At 40.4% G+C, this 16,521-nt stretch overlaps 1 protein-coding gene across 1 annotated transcript; it reads right to left on the bottom strand.

The window, feature by feature from the left end:
- Positions 1 to 70: 70 nt before the first annotated feature.
- On the bottom strand, positions 71 to 14,821 carry LOC144594442 (dihydropteridine reductase-like). Its single transcript, XM_078400927.1, has 7 exons — positions 14,678 to 14,821; positions 14,332 to 14,424; positions 13,271 to 13,367; positions 12,252 to 12,392; positions 6,075 to 6,183; positions 3,893 to 3,976; positions 71 to 1,055 (listed from the first exon to the last, which is right to left on the bottom strand). The coding sequence occupies exons 1-7, from the start codon at positions 14,762 to 14,764 to the stop codon at positions 950 to 952; spliced, it is 717 nt and encodes a 238-aa protein (XP_078257053.1). The 5' UTR covers positions 14,765 to 14,821; the 3' UTR covers positions 71 to 949.
- Positions 14,822 to 16,521: the final 1,700 nt, after the last annotated feature.

Below are 16,521 nucleotides of genomic sequence, written 5' to 3'. Positions count from 1 at the left end.
TTAACTTACTTCCACCACCTCTTCGTGGGAAAACAGCCGTGGGGAATTAATGGATTCAAGAATAAAAGGAAAATCTCTATGATACTTTATTGTCACATGTGTGTGTGTGGTACATGTTTGTTTTGCATATACCCCAGTAAAATAAAGAAAACAACATAATTCCTAAGTTTTACTGTCAACTTTTCAGATAAATCATTTGCATTGATAATCATGTACATAAACCACATATTACAATCACAAACAATATTAAATTACATTATCTGACATGATCATTACATTTTAAATCATTTAATATTTTTTATTCTTAAAGTAAATAATGTTTGTCATATTCCTACTGAGAATTATGGACAAAGCAGACCAAAATCTCTATCTACGACTCGGACAACTTCAAGGACATGAGTGCTTCCAATTGAAATTGGAATAAAAACAGCATCAAATCAAAATCATTCCAATTGTCCGAGAGGTTGCAAACAGAGATTTGAATCAAGCTTCTGAATCCAATCAAATGCGAGGACATTGTTAGCCTTGGAAATGTGAGCTTGCACCATCAGTTTGAGTCTAGTTCTAAACCAATTACAAATAATTTGTAGATTGTAAATCGTTCAGGGTTTATTATGGAAACACCATCATGACATGTTTGAGTGTTCACTGAGATTGCTGGTAAACATGACATCAGAAAGCTAATGCAAGGCAGTGAAGATAATCTTACATTCTCTACTTTCTGATTTCAAATAATGCTACAAAAACAGTAGGTTAGAGATAAAGTAAGTCCTAGCATTACAAAAGGAAAATATTGGGCAAGTCACTGAGGAGAGAAATTTGCAATACAGTATTTGGATCATACATACATCCCACTAACATTGGTATCAATTGATTCCTATTGAAATTAAATGGCAATTCACAAAAATAATTAAATCCATGTTGTGTGGTTACATTTGGAATTTCCATCTCAGAGTTGAGCAGGAATTAGTTCAGTTTTGTTTCCAGTCGTTTTAAGTTGAATAAGGCTTCCAGAGGCAGGTCTGGTAGCTTTATCAGTCCATTTATAGAAGGTTCTGGAAAAGTTACACAAAAGTAACACTCATAATGTAAAACAGAATAGTTTATTCAAAACACCAAAAGATCAGAGTGCAGGCTTGCCAAGACTGAGAATGAATGTTAGTCAGTTTTCAAACAATTCTGATTTCTTCATACCTTCAAGTTTTATTCTAACATTAGCAAATTTCTGTGTAATATAGTAAGGGACAAGTCCCAAAATTGATCCATAAAAAGTAAATTCAGTGAATCAAACATATGAGATTGATCCAGGATTACTGTATTCCGCCCCTAACCCAGGAGACCGTCCCATTTGAAATCTTTGATCTGTTCAAATTGGAGAAGGTTTGCCAGTTTTCAATTGGAGACTTTGACCCATCTTTGCATGACTATAAAATGCGTTAAAGAAGTTATCTTTCATTTAATAGCTCTTGTTCACCAAACAAAATACAACAATGCAATGATCAAATTGCTATATGGGAAAAAACCCGATGAAGGGAACCAGTAACCAGAGATCAAACCCAAAGTAGGAAAAGGATAATATACAATGCACAAGAGCAGAAATATGGGATTGGTGCAGTCTGCTCCAATGGAGAAGATAATACTAAACAATGCCATGGACTAAATGAACCAGTCATGTTCTCGTTAACCAGCAATTTCATAATTTTATGGTTTCGTAATTCCATGTACAATGGTTCAGAAGCCTGATGAGGGTAAGCTTAAATGTGGCACAGGACATTTTCTTCAAATTCATTCTGATTGCATCATGAGCATTTGCCAGATATTCTTATTTGCTGCAACCAAATCTATCTTTAACAAGCTGGAAATGCCTCAAATGTTAACTCTGTTTCTCTCTCCGCAGAAGCTGGAGCCATCATTTCCTGTCTTTATCTCAGATATCCAGGATCTATAGTATTTTAATTTTGGGCAGCATCACAGATAATGCACCTTAAGTTGTTCAATGCCTTGCAACATACAATGAACCCAATGAATTGTTTTGTAAACACATATTTTCAATGTTTGCCAAGATTCTTCTGTGTAGTGGTGCATCTCTTGTGGAGCTCCACAGTGTTAGCTCATAATGTTCCACAGTAAGGGAATATAAGCATTACGGCATGGCAAACAGCACACGGTATAACTGAACAGCACTGCATGCCATGTACATTCTTTAGGACTGCTCCATTTGGATGGGAAATTCACTCATTTGGATGGGAAATTCACTGTATGATTTTAAATTTTGCGTTGTAAAGTACACTGCAAAACTGCATGGTGCCTTCAGCAACGTGGGCCAAATTTCCTGAAGGCATTTTGTCCCTCCCTTAATGTAAATAGGATTTCTGCCAAAGTTATGGCAGAAGCCCCGAGGAAATTCCCTCTTAAAGTGTAGCAGAATTGATTATAATACTTACACACGCTTTTGCACAGAGTTCACCTTCCGTATGCAATATTGCTCTAAGACAGTGCATCAGGATGCATGGTTACTGTGCAATGTGCATACATGTGAAACAGGCGACGTAACCAAGCCAATGCTAAATCTCTTGTCAGACCACAACAGTATGAGGAAAAACTTTTTCACCCAGAGAGTTGTGAATCTGTGGAATTCTCAGCCACAGAACGCAGTGGAGGTCAATTCACTGGACGTTTTCAAGAGAATTAGATATAGCTCTTTGGGCTAATGGAATCAAAGGATATGGGGAGGAAGCAGGAACGGGGTACTGATTTTGGATGATCAGCCATGATCATATTGAATGGCGGTGCTGGCTCAAAGGGCTAAATGGCCTACTCCTGCAACTACTTTCCATGTTTCTATGTTATAAACATGTGTAGAAATAAAATACAAATACAGTAAGTGGGCATAAATATTTCTTATATCAAAATTGAGATTTATCCTTGGACATGAGAGGGAATGCTCTTCCCTTTAGTGGGCTTGGTGATGGTGGTTGGGGTGGGGGCTGATGTACATGGTAGCACAATTAATCAACAACTTATCTCACATTTATAAAGTATATTTCACAGGGTAAGATGAATCTACAGCACAAATCTCCTGGTGACTAATGTGGAACTTGAGCCACAGCCCATCCAGCAAGGTCTGATTTAATTTCTCACTTTATGTTCTTATATGTTGAGTTCAGTGATTTCAGCTGAAATATGAGTATCAGCTGGAATATAGGATGCTCCAGTTCTACAAGGAAGGTTAAATACTATCTGTTTGCAAACATTGTTCTGAGCCTAAAAAAGTATATACTGGGGACAGAGGATCAAAGCCGTCTTTGATGTCCCGGTTGTCATTAGCATCCTCCAAGCAGATACGTGAATCAGCCGTGAATATGGCAGATTCACAAATACAGGTGCATTGCATTTACATCTCCCTCTTAAATTACCGAATTTGAAAGGAAGAGCTTAACTACTTTTTATATATAAAGGGACTATTATCAAAATAAACTATCTGAATATTTTTTTTTATGGTTTACAATACCAAAATGCTCATTATCAGTGTAATTCTCTCAAAATTACATTGTAGCTATAAGATGTTGATTACTACCAAGTTATTACTTTTCAGTAATAAGATCTCAGCTTAAACAATAAAGCATAATTTCATTTGGCTTTCTCACTCGCTGTCACTGACATAAAAAGGTATTAGTTTCTGCGAGATGCTCAGTTATCTGTCAATGAATCGCCAAAGATGGAAATGTTTTTCAGAAGGGTCAGTTATCCTTGATAATTCTGTGCAGAATATTTGCCCCTTGCTAAACTAGACAAACAAACCTCTCAACTGGAGTCTGGACACAAAGAAAAAACAGACAGCAGCGTACTGATGTGAAATGATTACAGACAATTGAACCAGCTGGATACTCACTCAGCAACAAATTCTAATGGTGTCCAGGAGCTGAAATCTGCATTAGGCATTGATTTCCTGTTCATGGGGGTATCCAAGGTAACGCTGAAAGATAAATTAAATTGAACTGAAAGCTCTTTGTGTCATATGTATTTTATGTCTGTATGTTACCATGGTGAAGGTCTGATAATACCAATTAGCCTAGAAATTGGCAATTTAAAAGGAAACACGCACTTTCATCTTCCTTTGGCCATCTAAATCAAAAAATCAATTCAATTCTATTTTCTCTACTCTGATGTTTTAGCCTGAATTACATACACAGTAAATTTGGTTGTTTTGCCTGCTGTATTTGCATGGCAAAGATAGAAAGATGCAGGTTTCCTGACAAGACTGATGGATGAGACCACAAATTAGGAGCAGGATGAGGCCATGCACAAAGTACAGACTATTCCCATTCCTGATTACGAGCTGCTGTTTGGTCAACATGTATAAAGTAACCTATTTTACAGATAGCGATGTTAAAATCAAATGCAATCTGTTCTAAGATCACAGGAGGATGTAAGCATTCACAGAATTGGCCAATATTGTAAAGATAAAACAGAGAACTGCACAGAACCTAGAAAAGGATCAATAAGCAATCTCAATATGTGCATTCTTTCTTCTGTGGCACCTATTTACTTTTAATTTGTCATCGGATCTTATTTAGAACAATTTACACCCGAAATCTACACTTCCAACTATAAGCAGTTGATGTACAGTATCTCCGAAACATTTTACGATGACATTTAAAAAGGATTTGAGCATGATTGCATATTTAAATATTTTTTTAAATGTGTGGGTAAAATATTCCCATTGAGAAATGTTTTATGCAAAAGCAATAAAAAGTCAAATGAAATTAAAATACAAGATTCTGGAAATACTCAGCTAGCTTGAGGCCAATAACCCTCCAGTACCCGATAATTACCGGATAATGCCACATGTGCCAGTAAAATTAATCCTCCAAGGCCTTAACAACGATCTGTTTCAAGTGTTTGGTAACATTGCAAAATCTTTCAAAGATGTGTAATCAATCAAAAGTGGACAATGAGTCAAACATATATAACCAGAGATGACTCAAACTTGGACAAGATCAGGGTTTTAAAGAAGGTCCTTAACATAGAGAGGGAGGTGAAAAAGGCAGAGGAAATTCTGAAGCTCAGGACCCAGATCCTCAAAAGCAAAAGGTGAAGTGATGAGAGTGGAAAATACTAAAAAAGGTGGAGGAATGTCCAACACCTAATGATTGAAAATTGCCAAGACAGAGAAGGACAAAGGAAACATTCCAACATCTCTGTAAATAACAAGAAATGACACCTTTATAACATCTTTGCTAATAAAGGGCTATTATTAATATACGAGTGAGGATATTAAATCTGAAGCTCTAGCAGACAATGCAGGTGAGTAAACACAGTGCGCTAGGCAAGCAAGACTTTGTGCAGTACAGGATGCCAGGAGAGAAAGATCTTATGATTAAATAAAATAAGCTCAAGACAGCATCAATAACCAAAATGATCACACAAGAGTATTAACAGATCAGAAGAGACTTATTCTGTTCTTCGGAGGGTCAAAAGGAGGTAATAGAAGCTAATCGCCAAATGAAACCCAGAAATGCACTGATCCCAAGGATGTAATAATACTGGAAATAAATCATTGTACAAGCATAGCCATGTCAGAGATGTGGAATAATGCAATTACGACAATAAAAAGGCATATTTAAACAGGAGTTAAATATTTGAAGTTTTTCCTCCAAATATTTCATTCAGACTTGGAAAATAAACATTGATAGCACACAATGCATCAGCTCCTAATCTAGTCAAATAATGCCAAGTGTTGAGGAAGACACGGAGTGCTGGAGTAGCTCCGCTCGTCAGGCTGCATCTCAGGTGAACATGGATAGGGAACATTTCGGGTCTGGACCCTTCTTCAAACTCAGTGGTCTGAAGCAGGGTTCTGACCCAAAACATCACCTAACCATGTTCTCCTGCGATACTGCCTGAGCAGCCGAGCCACTCCAGCACGTTGTGTCTTCTTTTGTAAACCAGCATCTGCTGTTCCTTGTTTCTACTCGTCTCTAATGCAAAGTGTTATTTTGAGATGTAACAGGAATTTTCTTCACTGACTGTTCAGGGAATGGTATCATGTCCAATGTGAACCTGATACTTACGGCAAAATTGCAAGAGTTGAAGATCCAGATGGCAGTCCACTGTTCTCTCCAGCCAGACTCCGACACAGCTGATGTACAGCTGCTTTTGCCATGCCATAGCCTACCATTCCTAAATGGGAAACAGATGGGTTTAAAAATAAACCTTAATCCAGTCCAATGTTTTTTAGAGAAACTGGGAACACCAGAAATTGGTTCTTTAAACAAACCAATCACTAACATCTAATTTAGTAATGGGTTATCAACAGATTTTGTATGAAATAATTATAAAAATTAAAAATAAACTACTACATTGTAAAACTGCTCAAGTGTATTGTTTCTGCTTTTGCCTGTTCATTCATTCATTTTTAACATGGCAGATTTGACTGTAAAGTGTTAGGATGAGGACCCACAATCTGTTAAATGGAGGAGTTTGGTAAAACCTGCATCTTGCAACAACCTAGCCCATAAATTATATCATAGGCACAGAGGAAAAAGTGGATGCAGCAGGGAAACACTTGTTTTGAATTCAATTTACAACTGAGCACAGAGAGACTTTGTATATATTTTGTTCCTATGGAAATTTTCCAATTAAATGTCACTTTAATTCCATTCATTCAAGGGAGGAACAGTCAATTAAACTTTTTTTAAACTTTTCCAATGTTAGTATTTCAAAGGCATTCAGAATGTGCTTTTCATTTTTAGGTTATCACTTCAGTGAATGGTCCTGGATACATTAATACCTTTTGGAAGACAAGTGTTAAATATTAAGACTGATCAGAAAATTCAAAGGTTGGACATTGAAGAAATTATTAACTAGAATTTTACCTTTTAATCGTTTTCTCATTCTATCAAATAGGGAGAGGATGAGGAAATTGATATTACTCCGCCAGTTTTATTCCTGGATGTGTGCACCAGGAATGTGTGCAAGAATACCCACAATAATCCTGCTTCATTCGATGAATGGTCTGACCAGACGACAAACCACAGAAGCCAGGCATATTCAAGCCATTTGCAAGTTCACATTATATTCTCAATCTTGGTGGTTTTGCATGTTGAAATCAAGCTGTTAATTTTCACCATTTTACTGTTATGTAGTTCATTATAACTTGTACACCTCACTATTTTTCAGAACACAGGAACCTTTTCCCAAAACATGCCGATCAAGTACAATTGCTCATGCCTAATTAAACAAAATCATCAAAATTGATCTTTAGCATTTTTAATAGAAACGCCAGACATTTTATTCTTGGTCAAAATAGCATCATGAATCGACAAAGCATTGTTTACTATAAAAGTAGGTATTAACAACAAACCTTTAACTTACTGTTGTGCTTCACAGAAGTATTCCCAAGGAACTTGTGATTACAAACCCAAATGAGAAAATGTTAGAACGGAGGGTCAAAACGTAGTCAGAGAGAAAGTCTTTAATTTGTGCTTAAAAATTAAGAGACTGGTGAGGGATGGAAAATGGTGAGAATTCCACAGGAATTTGGACCCACGATATTTAGAGTCAGAGTCATACAACACACAAACAGGCCCTTCAGCCCAACTCATCCATGCCAACCAAGAAGCCCCATCTAAACTAGTACCATTTGTCTACGGCTTTTGCATATTAATGTACCTGCTTCAACTACTTCTTCTGGATACTTGTTCCATATACCCACCACTCTCTCTGTGAAAAGCTTTCCTCTCTATTTATTATTAAATATTTCCCCTCTCACCATAAATCTAATTCTTGCTTATCCTCCCCTGAGAAAAAGGCAACGTGCAATTACCCCATCTATTCTCCACATGGGTAAATAAACTATAAGATCAGCCCTCAGTCTCCTGCAGTCCAAGGATTAAAGTCCTAGCCTGCCCAATCTTTCCCTGTAGTTCAGGCCCTCAAATCCTGCAATATCCTCACAAATCTTCTCTGCACTCTTTCCACTTTAAAGGCATCTTTCTTAGAGGAGGGTGACCAAAACTGAGCACAATATACCACGTGCAGCCTCACCAGTGTCTTGTACAACCATAATATTATGTCCCAACTTCTATACTCAATTCCTTGACTAATGGTGCCCAAGAAGACTATGGTGACATGACTCAATGACTACCAATTGATTGCAAAGTAAGATAAACAAAATTAATAAATTTGGGGTCAGCAACCCTGAAGTCTGTGTTTGCGTCTGGCTCGGTGACGTCTAATGGTAGAGCAGAAGGTCAAGGGAGCTGCATCTGACCTCCAGCTCATCTCTGAATTCTGTATTTCAACATGTGGGCGTGAAAATCAAAGGCAAGCTGTACAGACAGTGATAGAGAGCTAACCGTTCCCTGTTAAATTGCCAGATTGAGTCAAGAGTGTCTAATTGTCTTATGTCCCAGCAGCGGAGCAATTAAATTCTTACTTGCTACAGCTTTACTGGTCTATCAATAGAAAACACACAAATAAATGTACAATAATCGTGATAGAGGCAAGTGCAATACATCCCAAAATCATTACGGTTGATGACATGCAAACTAGAAGAAGCAAATTCAAGACGAACCCAAAAATAATTAAAGCATTATTTAGAAACAAAAAATCTTTACACAAGGAATAGTAAAAAGTTTATTAATAAAGTTAAAACTCATCAATGGTTTAAAATTTACCATTATATTTACCATTATTAAAGAAATGGCAAGACTTTGTTTGGAAACCAAGACCAATAACATTCAAGTTTTAATGCTTCCCAAAGGGTAGAATAATCTAATGCAACAATGAGCAGTCTCTGCATTCCCTTCTCAAAGAATCAACTCCTCCAGACCCAGCAGTAAAACTAGTGACTAATCGATTATTGAAAGTGTACATTAGGAAACTAGTCACAGTTCACTGGCCCCAACAGTGCTCTTCACTTTGTTGATTAGACACAAGGTCAAACCAAACAACTCCGCACAAATCATAACCCGCATGTTCATTCTCATCTCAACTCGGCTCCTGAAAATTTAATTAGAAATTAATTGGCTGGAACTTCCGGAATGACCATCAAAAGACCAAAATAGTATGTACTTCTGAAGTATAATGTCATGCCTTCAATAAACATGAAACAAAATGTCAACCTTTCCAGCTCACAAGACTTACTTCATGATTTTAAGAATCCGTGGATCCTCCATTATATTGTCAGTACATTTATTTTCTCTGCAGTACTCTTCAAAGCTTGAAGGCAGGTAAGATTAACAAAATATATTGAAGACAGTGCCTGAGTATTTCCAGTTTTATCTAATTTTATTTCAGATTTCCAGCATCAGCAGTTTTATTAATTTTTCATTTAACCTTGAACTATTTAGATTTGGCTTCATAAATTCATAACGTTCAGAAGTCATAGGAACAGAATTAGACCATTCAGCACATCGAGTCTACTCTGCCATTCAATCATGGCTGATCTCTCTTTCCCTCTTAACCCCATTCTCCTTGTTTCTCTCCATAACCTTTGACACCCTTACTAATCAAGAACCTATCAATCTCACTCTTAGAAAATACCCAATAACACCCAAATTTGTCAGGGGAGCACCAAGGCACATTCCTTTATATGCACATACGTGGCCAATAAACTTATTCATTCATTCATTCATTCATTCAAATGTGGTCTGGCTAGTGCCTTACATAACCTGAGCATTACATCCCTGTTTTATATTCTGGTCCTCTTGAAATGAATACTAACTCCCAAAGCACTCCCAAGTCCTTTTGCACCTCCGATTTCTAAATCCTCACCCCATTTAGAAAATAGTCTACAACTTTATTCCTACTACCAAAGTGCATGACCGCTACGCTGTATTCCATTTGCTACTTCTTTGCCCACTTTCCCAACCTGTGCAAGTCCGTCTGCAGACATCCTGTTTCCTCTACATTAACTGTCCCTCTGCCTATCTTTGCATCTTCTGCAAATGGGCCACAAAGCCATCAATTCCATCATCCAAATCATTAATATACAATTAACGCAGTGATTAGTGGGGTGCCGCAAGGCTCTGTGCTGGGACCCCAGTTATTTACAATATATATTAACGATTTAGACAAAGGAATAAAATGTAACATCTCCAAGTTTGCGGATGACACAAAGCTTGGTGGCAGGATGAGCTGCGAGGTGGATGCTATGAGGCTGCAGGGTGACTTGGATAGATTGGGTGAGTGGGCAAATGCATGGCAGATGCAGTATAATGTGGATAAATGTGAGGTTATCCACTTGGTGGCAAGAACAAGAAGGCAAATTATTATCTGAATGGTGTCAGATTAGGAAAAGGGGAGGTGCAACGAGACGTGGGTGTTCTTGTACATCAATCACTGAAAGTAAGCTTGCAGGTACAATAGGCAGTGAAGAAAGCAAATGGCATGTTGGCCTTCATAACGAGAGGATTTGTGTATAGAAGCATGGAGGTCCTACTGCTGTTGTACAGGGCCTTGGTGCGACCACACCTGGAGTATTGTGTGCAGTTTTGGTCTCCTAATTTGAGGAAGGACATTCTTGCTATTGAGGAAGTGCAGGTTAGTTCCCGGAATGGCGGGACTGACAGATGATGAAAGGATGGATCGGCTGGGGTTATATTCACTGGAATTTAGAATGATGAGAGGGGATCTTATAGAAACATACAAAATTCTTAAGGGATTGGATAGGCTAGATGCAGGAAAAATGTTCCTAATGTTGGGGGAGTCCAGAACCAGAGGTCACAGTGTAAGAATAAAGGGTAGGCCATTTAGGACTAAGATGAGGAAAAACTTTTTCACCCAGAGTTGTGAATCTATGGAATTCTCTGCCACAGAAGGCAGTGGAGGCCACTCATTGGATGTTTCAAAGAGAGAGTTACATATAGCTCTTAGGGCTAACGGAATCAAGGGATATGGGGAGAAAGCAGGAACAGGGTACTGATAGTGGATGGTCAGCCATGATCATATTGAATGGCGGTGTTGGCTCAAAGGGCCGAATGGCCAACTCCTGCACCTATTTTCTATGTTTCTATGTTTCTAATTAATGATTGTATTATCGGCTTGTAGACAAGTACAATACATTTTCACACAGTAAACTCAGCAGGGACCAATATGGTGAGCAAATATGAATTTGATAATAAAATAAAGTTGGGAACAGCTACCTTCAGGTTAGTGCATGTGCAACAACACAGCAGCAATACACATGGTTTTGATCACAATCATGCCAAAACATTATGCCGTGGATCCAAAGACAAAAGAGAGAAAGCTGGCTTCTGCTTTTGGTATTAAGCATTTGCCTGTCATTCTCACCAGCAGCAATACACATGGTTTTGATCACAATCACGCCAAAACATTATGCCGTGGATCCAAAGACAAAAGAGAGAAAGCTGGCTTCTGCTTTTGGTATTAAGCATTTGCCTGTCATTCTCACCAGGACACATTCAATTCCATTAAAGTTGTTGAAATGAATGGGACTATTGCTGGAAAATATTGCAAGCAGCCACAAAATTTCACAACTTCGCAGGAGAGCATTCAACTTAAGAGTTCCTGCGATGGCTCTTCGAATGAGCTCTCTAATTAGTCCTCTTTCATTAAAGTGGTGTGATCTAATGTTAATAAAGTTCAATGTGAACTAAAGAAAGCTAAGGTCTACTTCATGAAAAGGTGCTTTTCCAGCATTGAGAAGGAGGAACATCAGGAGCATGGGGTGCCTGCATAGGGAAATTCCACAGGGAAGCATGCTCTTCCAGAACTCCTTTCCCCCAAGCACTCAGGCTTAAAGATTGCAGTTCAGCAAATCTTCCAGTCATTGTACTTTTTCAAATACACTGATTGTTTAGAATGTGGCTATCATGTGAAACTTTTTTACTACCATCTGTCACAACGTTAAAGGCCTCTTTTAGAACTAAAATAAACTTTAAGAAATTCATGTTATGCAACTTCATGTTATGCAACTTACAATCTAATGTGGAAATTGCACCTGGAGTTTTAGTGAATTAATGACTAATTTCACTCTTATATCCAATCATTCCACTATATAAATGTATCTGTATACTAAATATAAGGAAACTCCAATCGCTCTATGGTGGCACTTTTCATTACACAAAAAAAAGCTACAGAACCATATTTTAGCATACCTCGAGGATTAAAGGAGGAGAAAATCTTCAAAGTAGACATACCTTGAGGCATATCTTTTCGCTAGGACTAATGATCTAATGTTAATAAAGTTAGCTAATGTGGTCAACAAGGAAAGATCTACTCACCTGGTGTTGCATCCAAGGCAGCACTTGCTCCTGTAAGGGTCAACAAGCCACCATCTTTCAGATACTTTGTGGCTAAATGGCTGGAGATTGTTGATGTCCACATGCTCTGCTTCCACATCAAGTCAGCATTTTTATAAAGAGCTTTGAGAAATAAAATAACAAAAATCATCAACAAATTTTATTTTGCATGAGGCAAAGATTGACTATGCTAAAAAATAAGCATTGGAAGAATTCACCAAAAATTCATAGGAAAAGGATACCATATTTCCAAAATATCTAAACATTGCTACAAGATCAATCTTCACTTAACAGCACCATGGAAATATACAAGGGTACAGCTGAAATATCTTCGTTAATGCAAGGCTGTGGAGCCGAGATTCAGAAAACATTTGAGCCCCTCATTACCTACACATTGTGGGACAGACATGTTCATACCCATATTATTTTGTGTTTACATCTGTCCATAATTAATTTTACACTTTAATTAATTCTAGTTATGTGTTTCCAGCATTTCCAATTCTAAAGTATACAGGTATTACAGCCTAGTCACTTTAAGTATACAAAATTATCTGGGGCACACGTGATCCAAAAGATAAAGCAAGATATGATCTAAGATGATGTAAACCTGAGATCAATAAACCCAAAGGCACTCACACCCTTGTTCAGGTACCATGTTAAAAATAGGAATTTTCCCAGATGAATTCATACTCCTGACCCAAGGTGCAAGTGATAAAACATTATGAAAGAATTAAAAAAATTATAACTTGACATCATATGTTGAAGCGAAATCTTTATATGTTAGTGAAATCCATTTTGATAAAAATATTTTCCTTATAGAAACATAGAAAATAGGTGCAGGAGGAGGCTATTTGGCCCTTCGAGCCAGCACCGCCATTCTTTGTGATCATGGCTGATCATCCACAATCAGTAACCCGTGCCTGCCTACTCCCCAGATCCCTTGAATCTGCTAAAATATGAAATATGAATGAATGGCATAGGTGTATATAATACACACTTACATTTTGCCTTGGCGCTGCCACCTGCCCAACCCCCTGCTACGCAAATGATGACATCCACCTTCTGTTCCCCAAGAAGACTGTCAACCTCTCCAGTAACCTATTGAAATGAGAACGGCATGCAAAACTGTTATCATTGACTTTAATGTTCAATATATGAATACTCAAATCACCTTAAGGTTCTGAGATGATAGATGGGGAAAGAATGTTTCCTCTCCTGGAAGAATTTAGAACTAGTAATCGCTGTTTAAAAAACAATGGGGTTGCATATGTAAGACAGAGATGAAGTATGAATTCAGAGCTCTCTTTCTCACAGGCTGGTGGAAGTCTTTTCTTTGAATATTTCTAAGGCAGATGAAGATGGGTGTTTGATTAGCAAGGGGTGAGGGGTTACCAGGGATAGACAGGGTGCAAAGTTAAAACTACAATTAGATTAGCCTTATCTTATTAAACGACCTAGCAATGACCAAACGACTCGTGCTCCTGACTTCTATGTTCATATCCACCTTATTATTTATGTCAGTTAGGGTTTTTTTTTTTTACCTCATCTGTTCAGCTCAATCCTTTGCTCCAGATATACCTGTCAGAAGTAGCTGCAGGTACCCCTACCAATTGTTACATACCCACTGCAATTATTAGCTGCTGTACCTTTATTGGATGTGACACCTGTCATCTGGTCCATCTGTACAGGTAAATAGCACCTGTCATCTTTTCTGCCCGAAACTATGAGGAACTATAGTCACGGCAGTGGTGCAGCGGTGGAGTTGCTGCCTTGCAGCTCCAGAGACTCTGGTTCGATCCCGACTGCAGGTGCTGTCTGTAAGGAGTTTGTACCGGGCATGTTCTCCCTGTGACTGGCGTGGGTTTCCCCGGGATCTCCCACACTCCAAAGACCTACAGGTTTGTAGGTTAATTGACTTTGGTAAATTTGTAAATTGTGCCTAGTTGATGTAGGATGGGTGTAAACTATACTCTCGCCTTCTGCACATGTCTGGACCAATTGCCACCTACTCTGTATATATCTGTGGGGAGATCCTGTCATCTGTATCTGCGGCCGGCGTTACCTGTGCAGCTTGTTCAGTGAAGGACTCGCTCGTCTTCACGATAATGTTCGCGTTCGCGTCTTCGTTGGAAGTGAAATCAATGGAGGCGACCCACTGCAACAGAGATTAATTATTGCACTGTGTGTGTGTGACAGCACCGTGAAACAGATGGGCTCAGTTGTCAACCCGGCCACCCACCCACCCACCCACCCACCCGTGGCCGTGGCCGTGGCCCCACTCGTCCCCAACCAACCGCCAAAGGCGCGCTCCCTCCTCGAGCCTTGATTTCACTGCCCCCTCCCTGGCCGTGTTGTCCCGGCGTTGGTCGTGGGCCCACAGCACACTCGTCCCTGCTTTAGTTACCTACCCAGTTCTTTGATTTGAAAAGCTCCACGCATTTGGTCCCCAGGGCGCCCTTTCCTCCGTACACGATAACTTTCCGAGCTGCTGCCATTGCCACTTCCCTCTCGCTGTAAAGTCAGACCAGTCCCTCCCTCCCTGACTGACACACACGGCGAACCACTCCCTCCCTCCCTCCCTGACACACACGGCGAACCACTCCCCCCTCCCTCCCTCCCTGACTGACACACACGGCGGACCAGTCCCTCCCTCCCTGACTGACACACACGGCGGACCAGTCCCTCCCTCCCTGACTGACACACACGGCGGACCACTCCCCCCCTCCCTGCCTGCCTGACACACAAGGCGGACCAGTCCCTCCCTCCCTGCCTGACACACACGACGGACCAGTCCCTCCCCCCTCCCTCCCTGCCTGCCTGACACACAAGATGGCCCAGTCCCTCCCTCCCTGCCCTGACACACACGCCGTCACTGACACTGTCTCAGATGAAGAGCTGCAGCGACACTGTCAGTGCAAACATTGACTGAAAGAAGAACCTGCTCCCTCAGCCTCGAGCACCACCTTCTCTCTGGAGGACTCACTGCAACCAATAGCGACCACAGATACTAGAGGAACAAGACGGACCACTCCGTTGAAATCGCCTGCACTGAAGTGTACAAAACCCGTCGTTCACTCTGCCTCTCGCAGTGTAATCAGAGTTGTGGGGTGTGAAGATACCATTAAAATGCAGAAAATATCTCATCGATCAACTAACATTTTTTTGTTATTTTTATTTTTAAATGTTTTACCCCTGCTTAATTTCTCTGATTTTATTATTTCTTACTGTTTCTGCCCATTTCCCTCCCATCCTTCTTCCCCAGCCCCCTGCTTTGTGCAGTTTCCCTTGTATTGCTCAAACACACACTCTGCACAAATGTAACTTAGTATAAGAAAATAACTGCAGATGCTGGTACAAATCGATTTATTCACAAAATGCTGGAGTAACTCAGCAGGTCAGGCAGCATCTCGGGAGAGAAGGAATGGGTGACATTTCGGGTCGAGACCCTTCTTCAGACTGATGTCGGGGGGTGGGACAAAGGAAGGATATAGGTGGAGACAGGAAGATAGAGGGAGATCTGGGAAGGAGGAGGGGAAGGGAGGGACAGAGGAGCTATCTGAAGTTGGAGAAGTCGACGTTCATACCACCGGGCCGCAAACTGCCCAGGCGAAATATGAGGTGCTGCTCCTCCAATTTCCGGCGGGCCTCACTATGGCACTGGAGGAGGCCCATGACAGAGAGGTCAGACTGGGAATGGGAGATGGAGTTAAAGTGCTGGGCCACCGGGAGATCAGTTGCGTTAATGCGGACCGAGCGCAGGTGTTCAGCGAAGCGATCGCCGAGCCTGCACTTGGTTTCGCCGATATAGATAAGTTGACATCTAGAGCAGCGGATGCAATAGATGAGGTTGGAGGAGGTGCAGGTGAACCTCTGTCTCACCTGGAAAGAATGTTTGGGTCCTTTGATGGAGTTGAGGGGGGAGGTAAAGGGACAGGTGTTGCATCTCGTGCGGTTGCAAGGGAAAGTGCCCAGGGTTAGGGTGGTTTGGGTAGGAAGGGACGAGTGGACCAGGGAGTTGCGGAGGGAACGGTCTCTGCGGAACGCAGAGAGGGGAGGGGATGGGAAGATATGGCCAGTGGTGGGGTCCTGTTGTAGGTGACGGAAATGTTGGTGGATGATATGTTGGATCCGCTGGCTGGTGGGGTGGAAGGTGAGAACGAGGGGGATCCTGTCCTTGTTGCGAGTGGGGGGATGGGGAGCAAGAGCGGAGCTGTGGGATGTAGAAGAGACCCTAGTGAGAGCCTCATCTATA

Source organism: Rhinoraja longicauda, chromosome 1, assembly GCF_053455715.1.
Source record: "Rhinoraja longicauda isolate Sanriku21f chromosome 1, sRhiLon1.1, whole genome shotgun sequence".
NCBI lineage: Eukaryota > Metazoa > Chordata > Chondrichthyes > Rajiformes > Arhynchobatidae > Rhinoraja > Rhinoraja longicauda.
Note: the sequence above shows the minus strand (reverse complement) of the source record. Positions and strands in the feature narration are given on the sequence as shown.

Excerpts from the sequence above, each read along its gene's own strand:
- LOC144594442 (XM_078400927.1), bottom strand. The coding sequence starts at position 14,764 with ATGGCAGCAGCTCGGAAAGTTATCGTGTACGGAGGAAAGGGCGCCCTG. Across the intron at positions 12,393-13,270 it reads TGGCAGCGCCAAGGCAAAAT|CTCTTTATAAAAATGCTGAC; the intron begins GTAAGTGTGTAT and ends TATTTCTCAAAG. Across the intron at positions 1,056-3,892 it reads CCATTAGAATTTGTTGCTGA|AACCTTCTATAAATGGACTG; the intron begins GTGAGTATCCAG and ends TAACTTTTCCAG.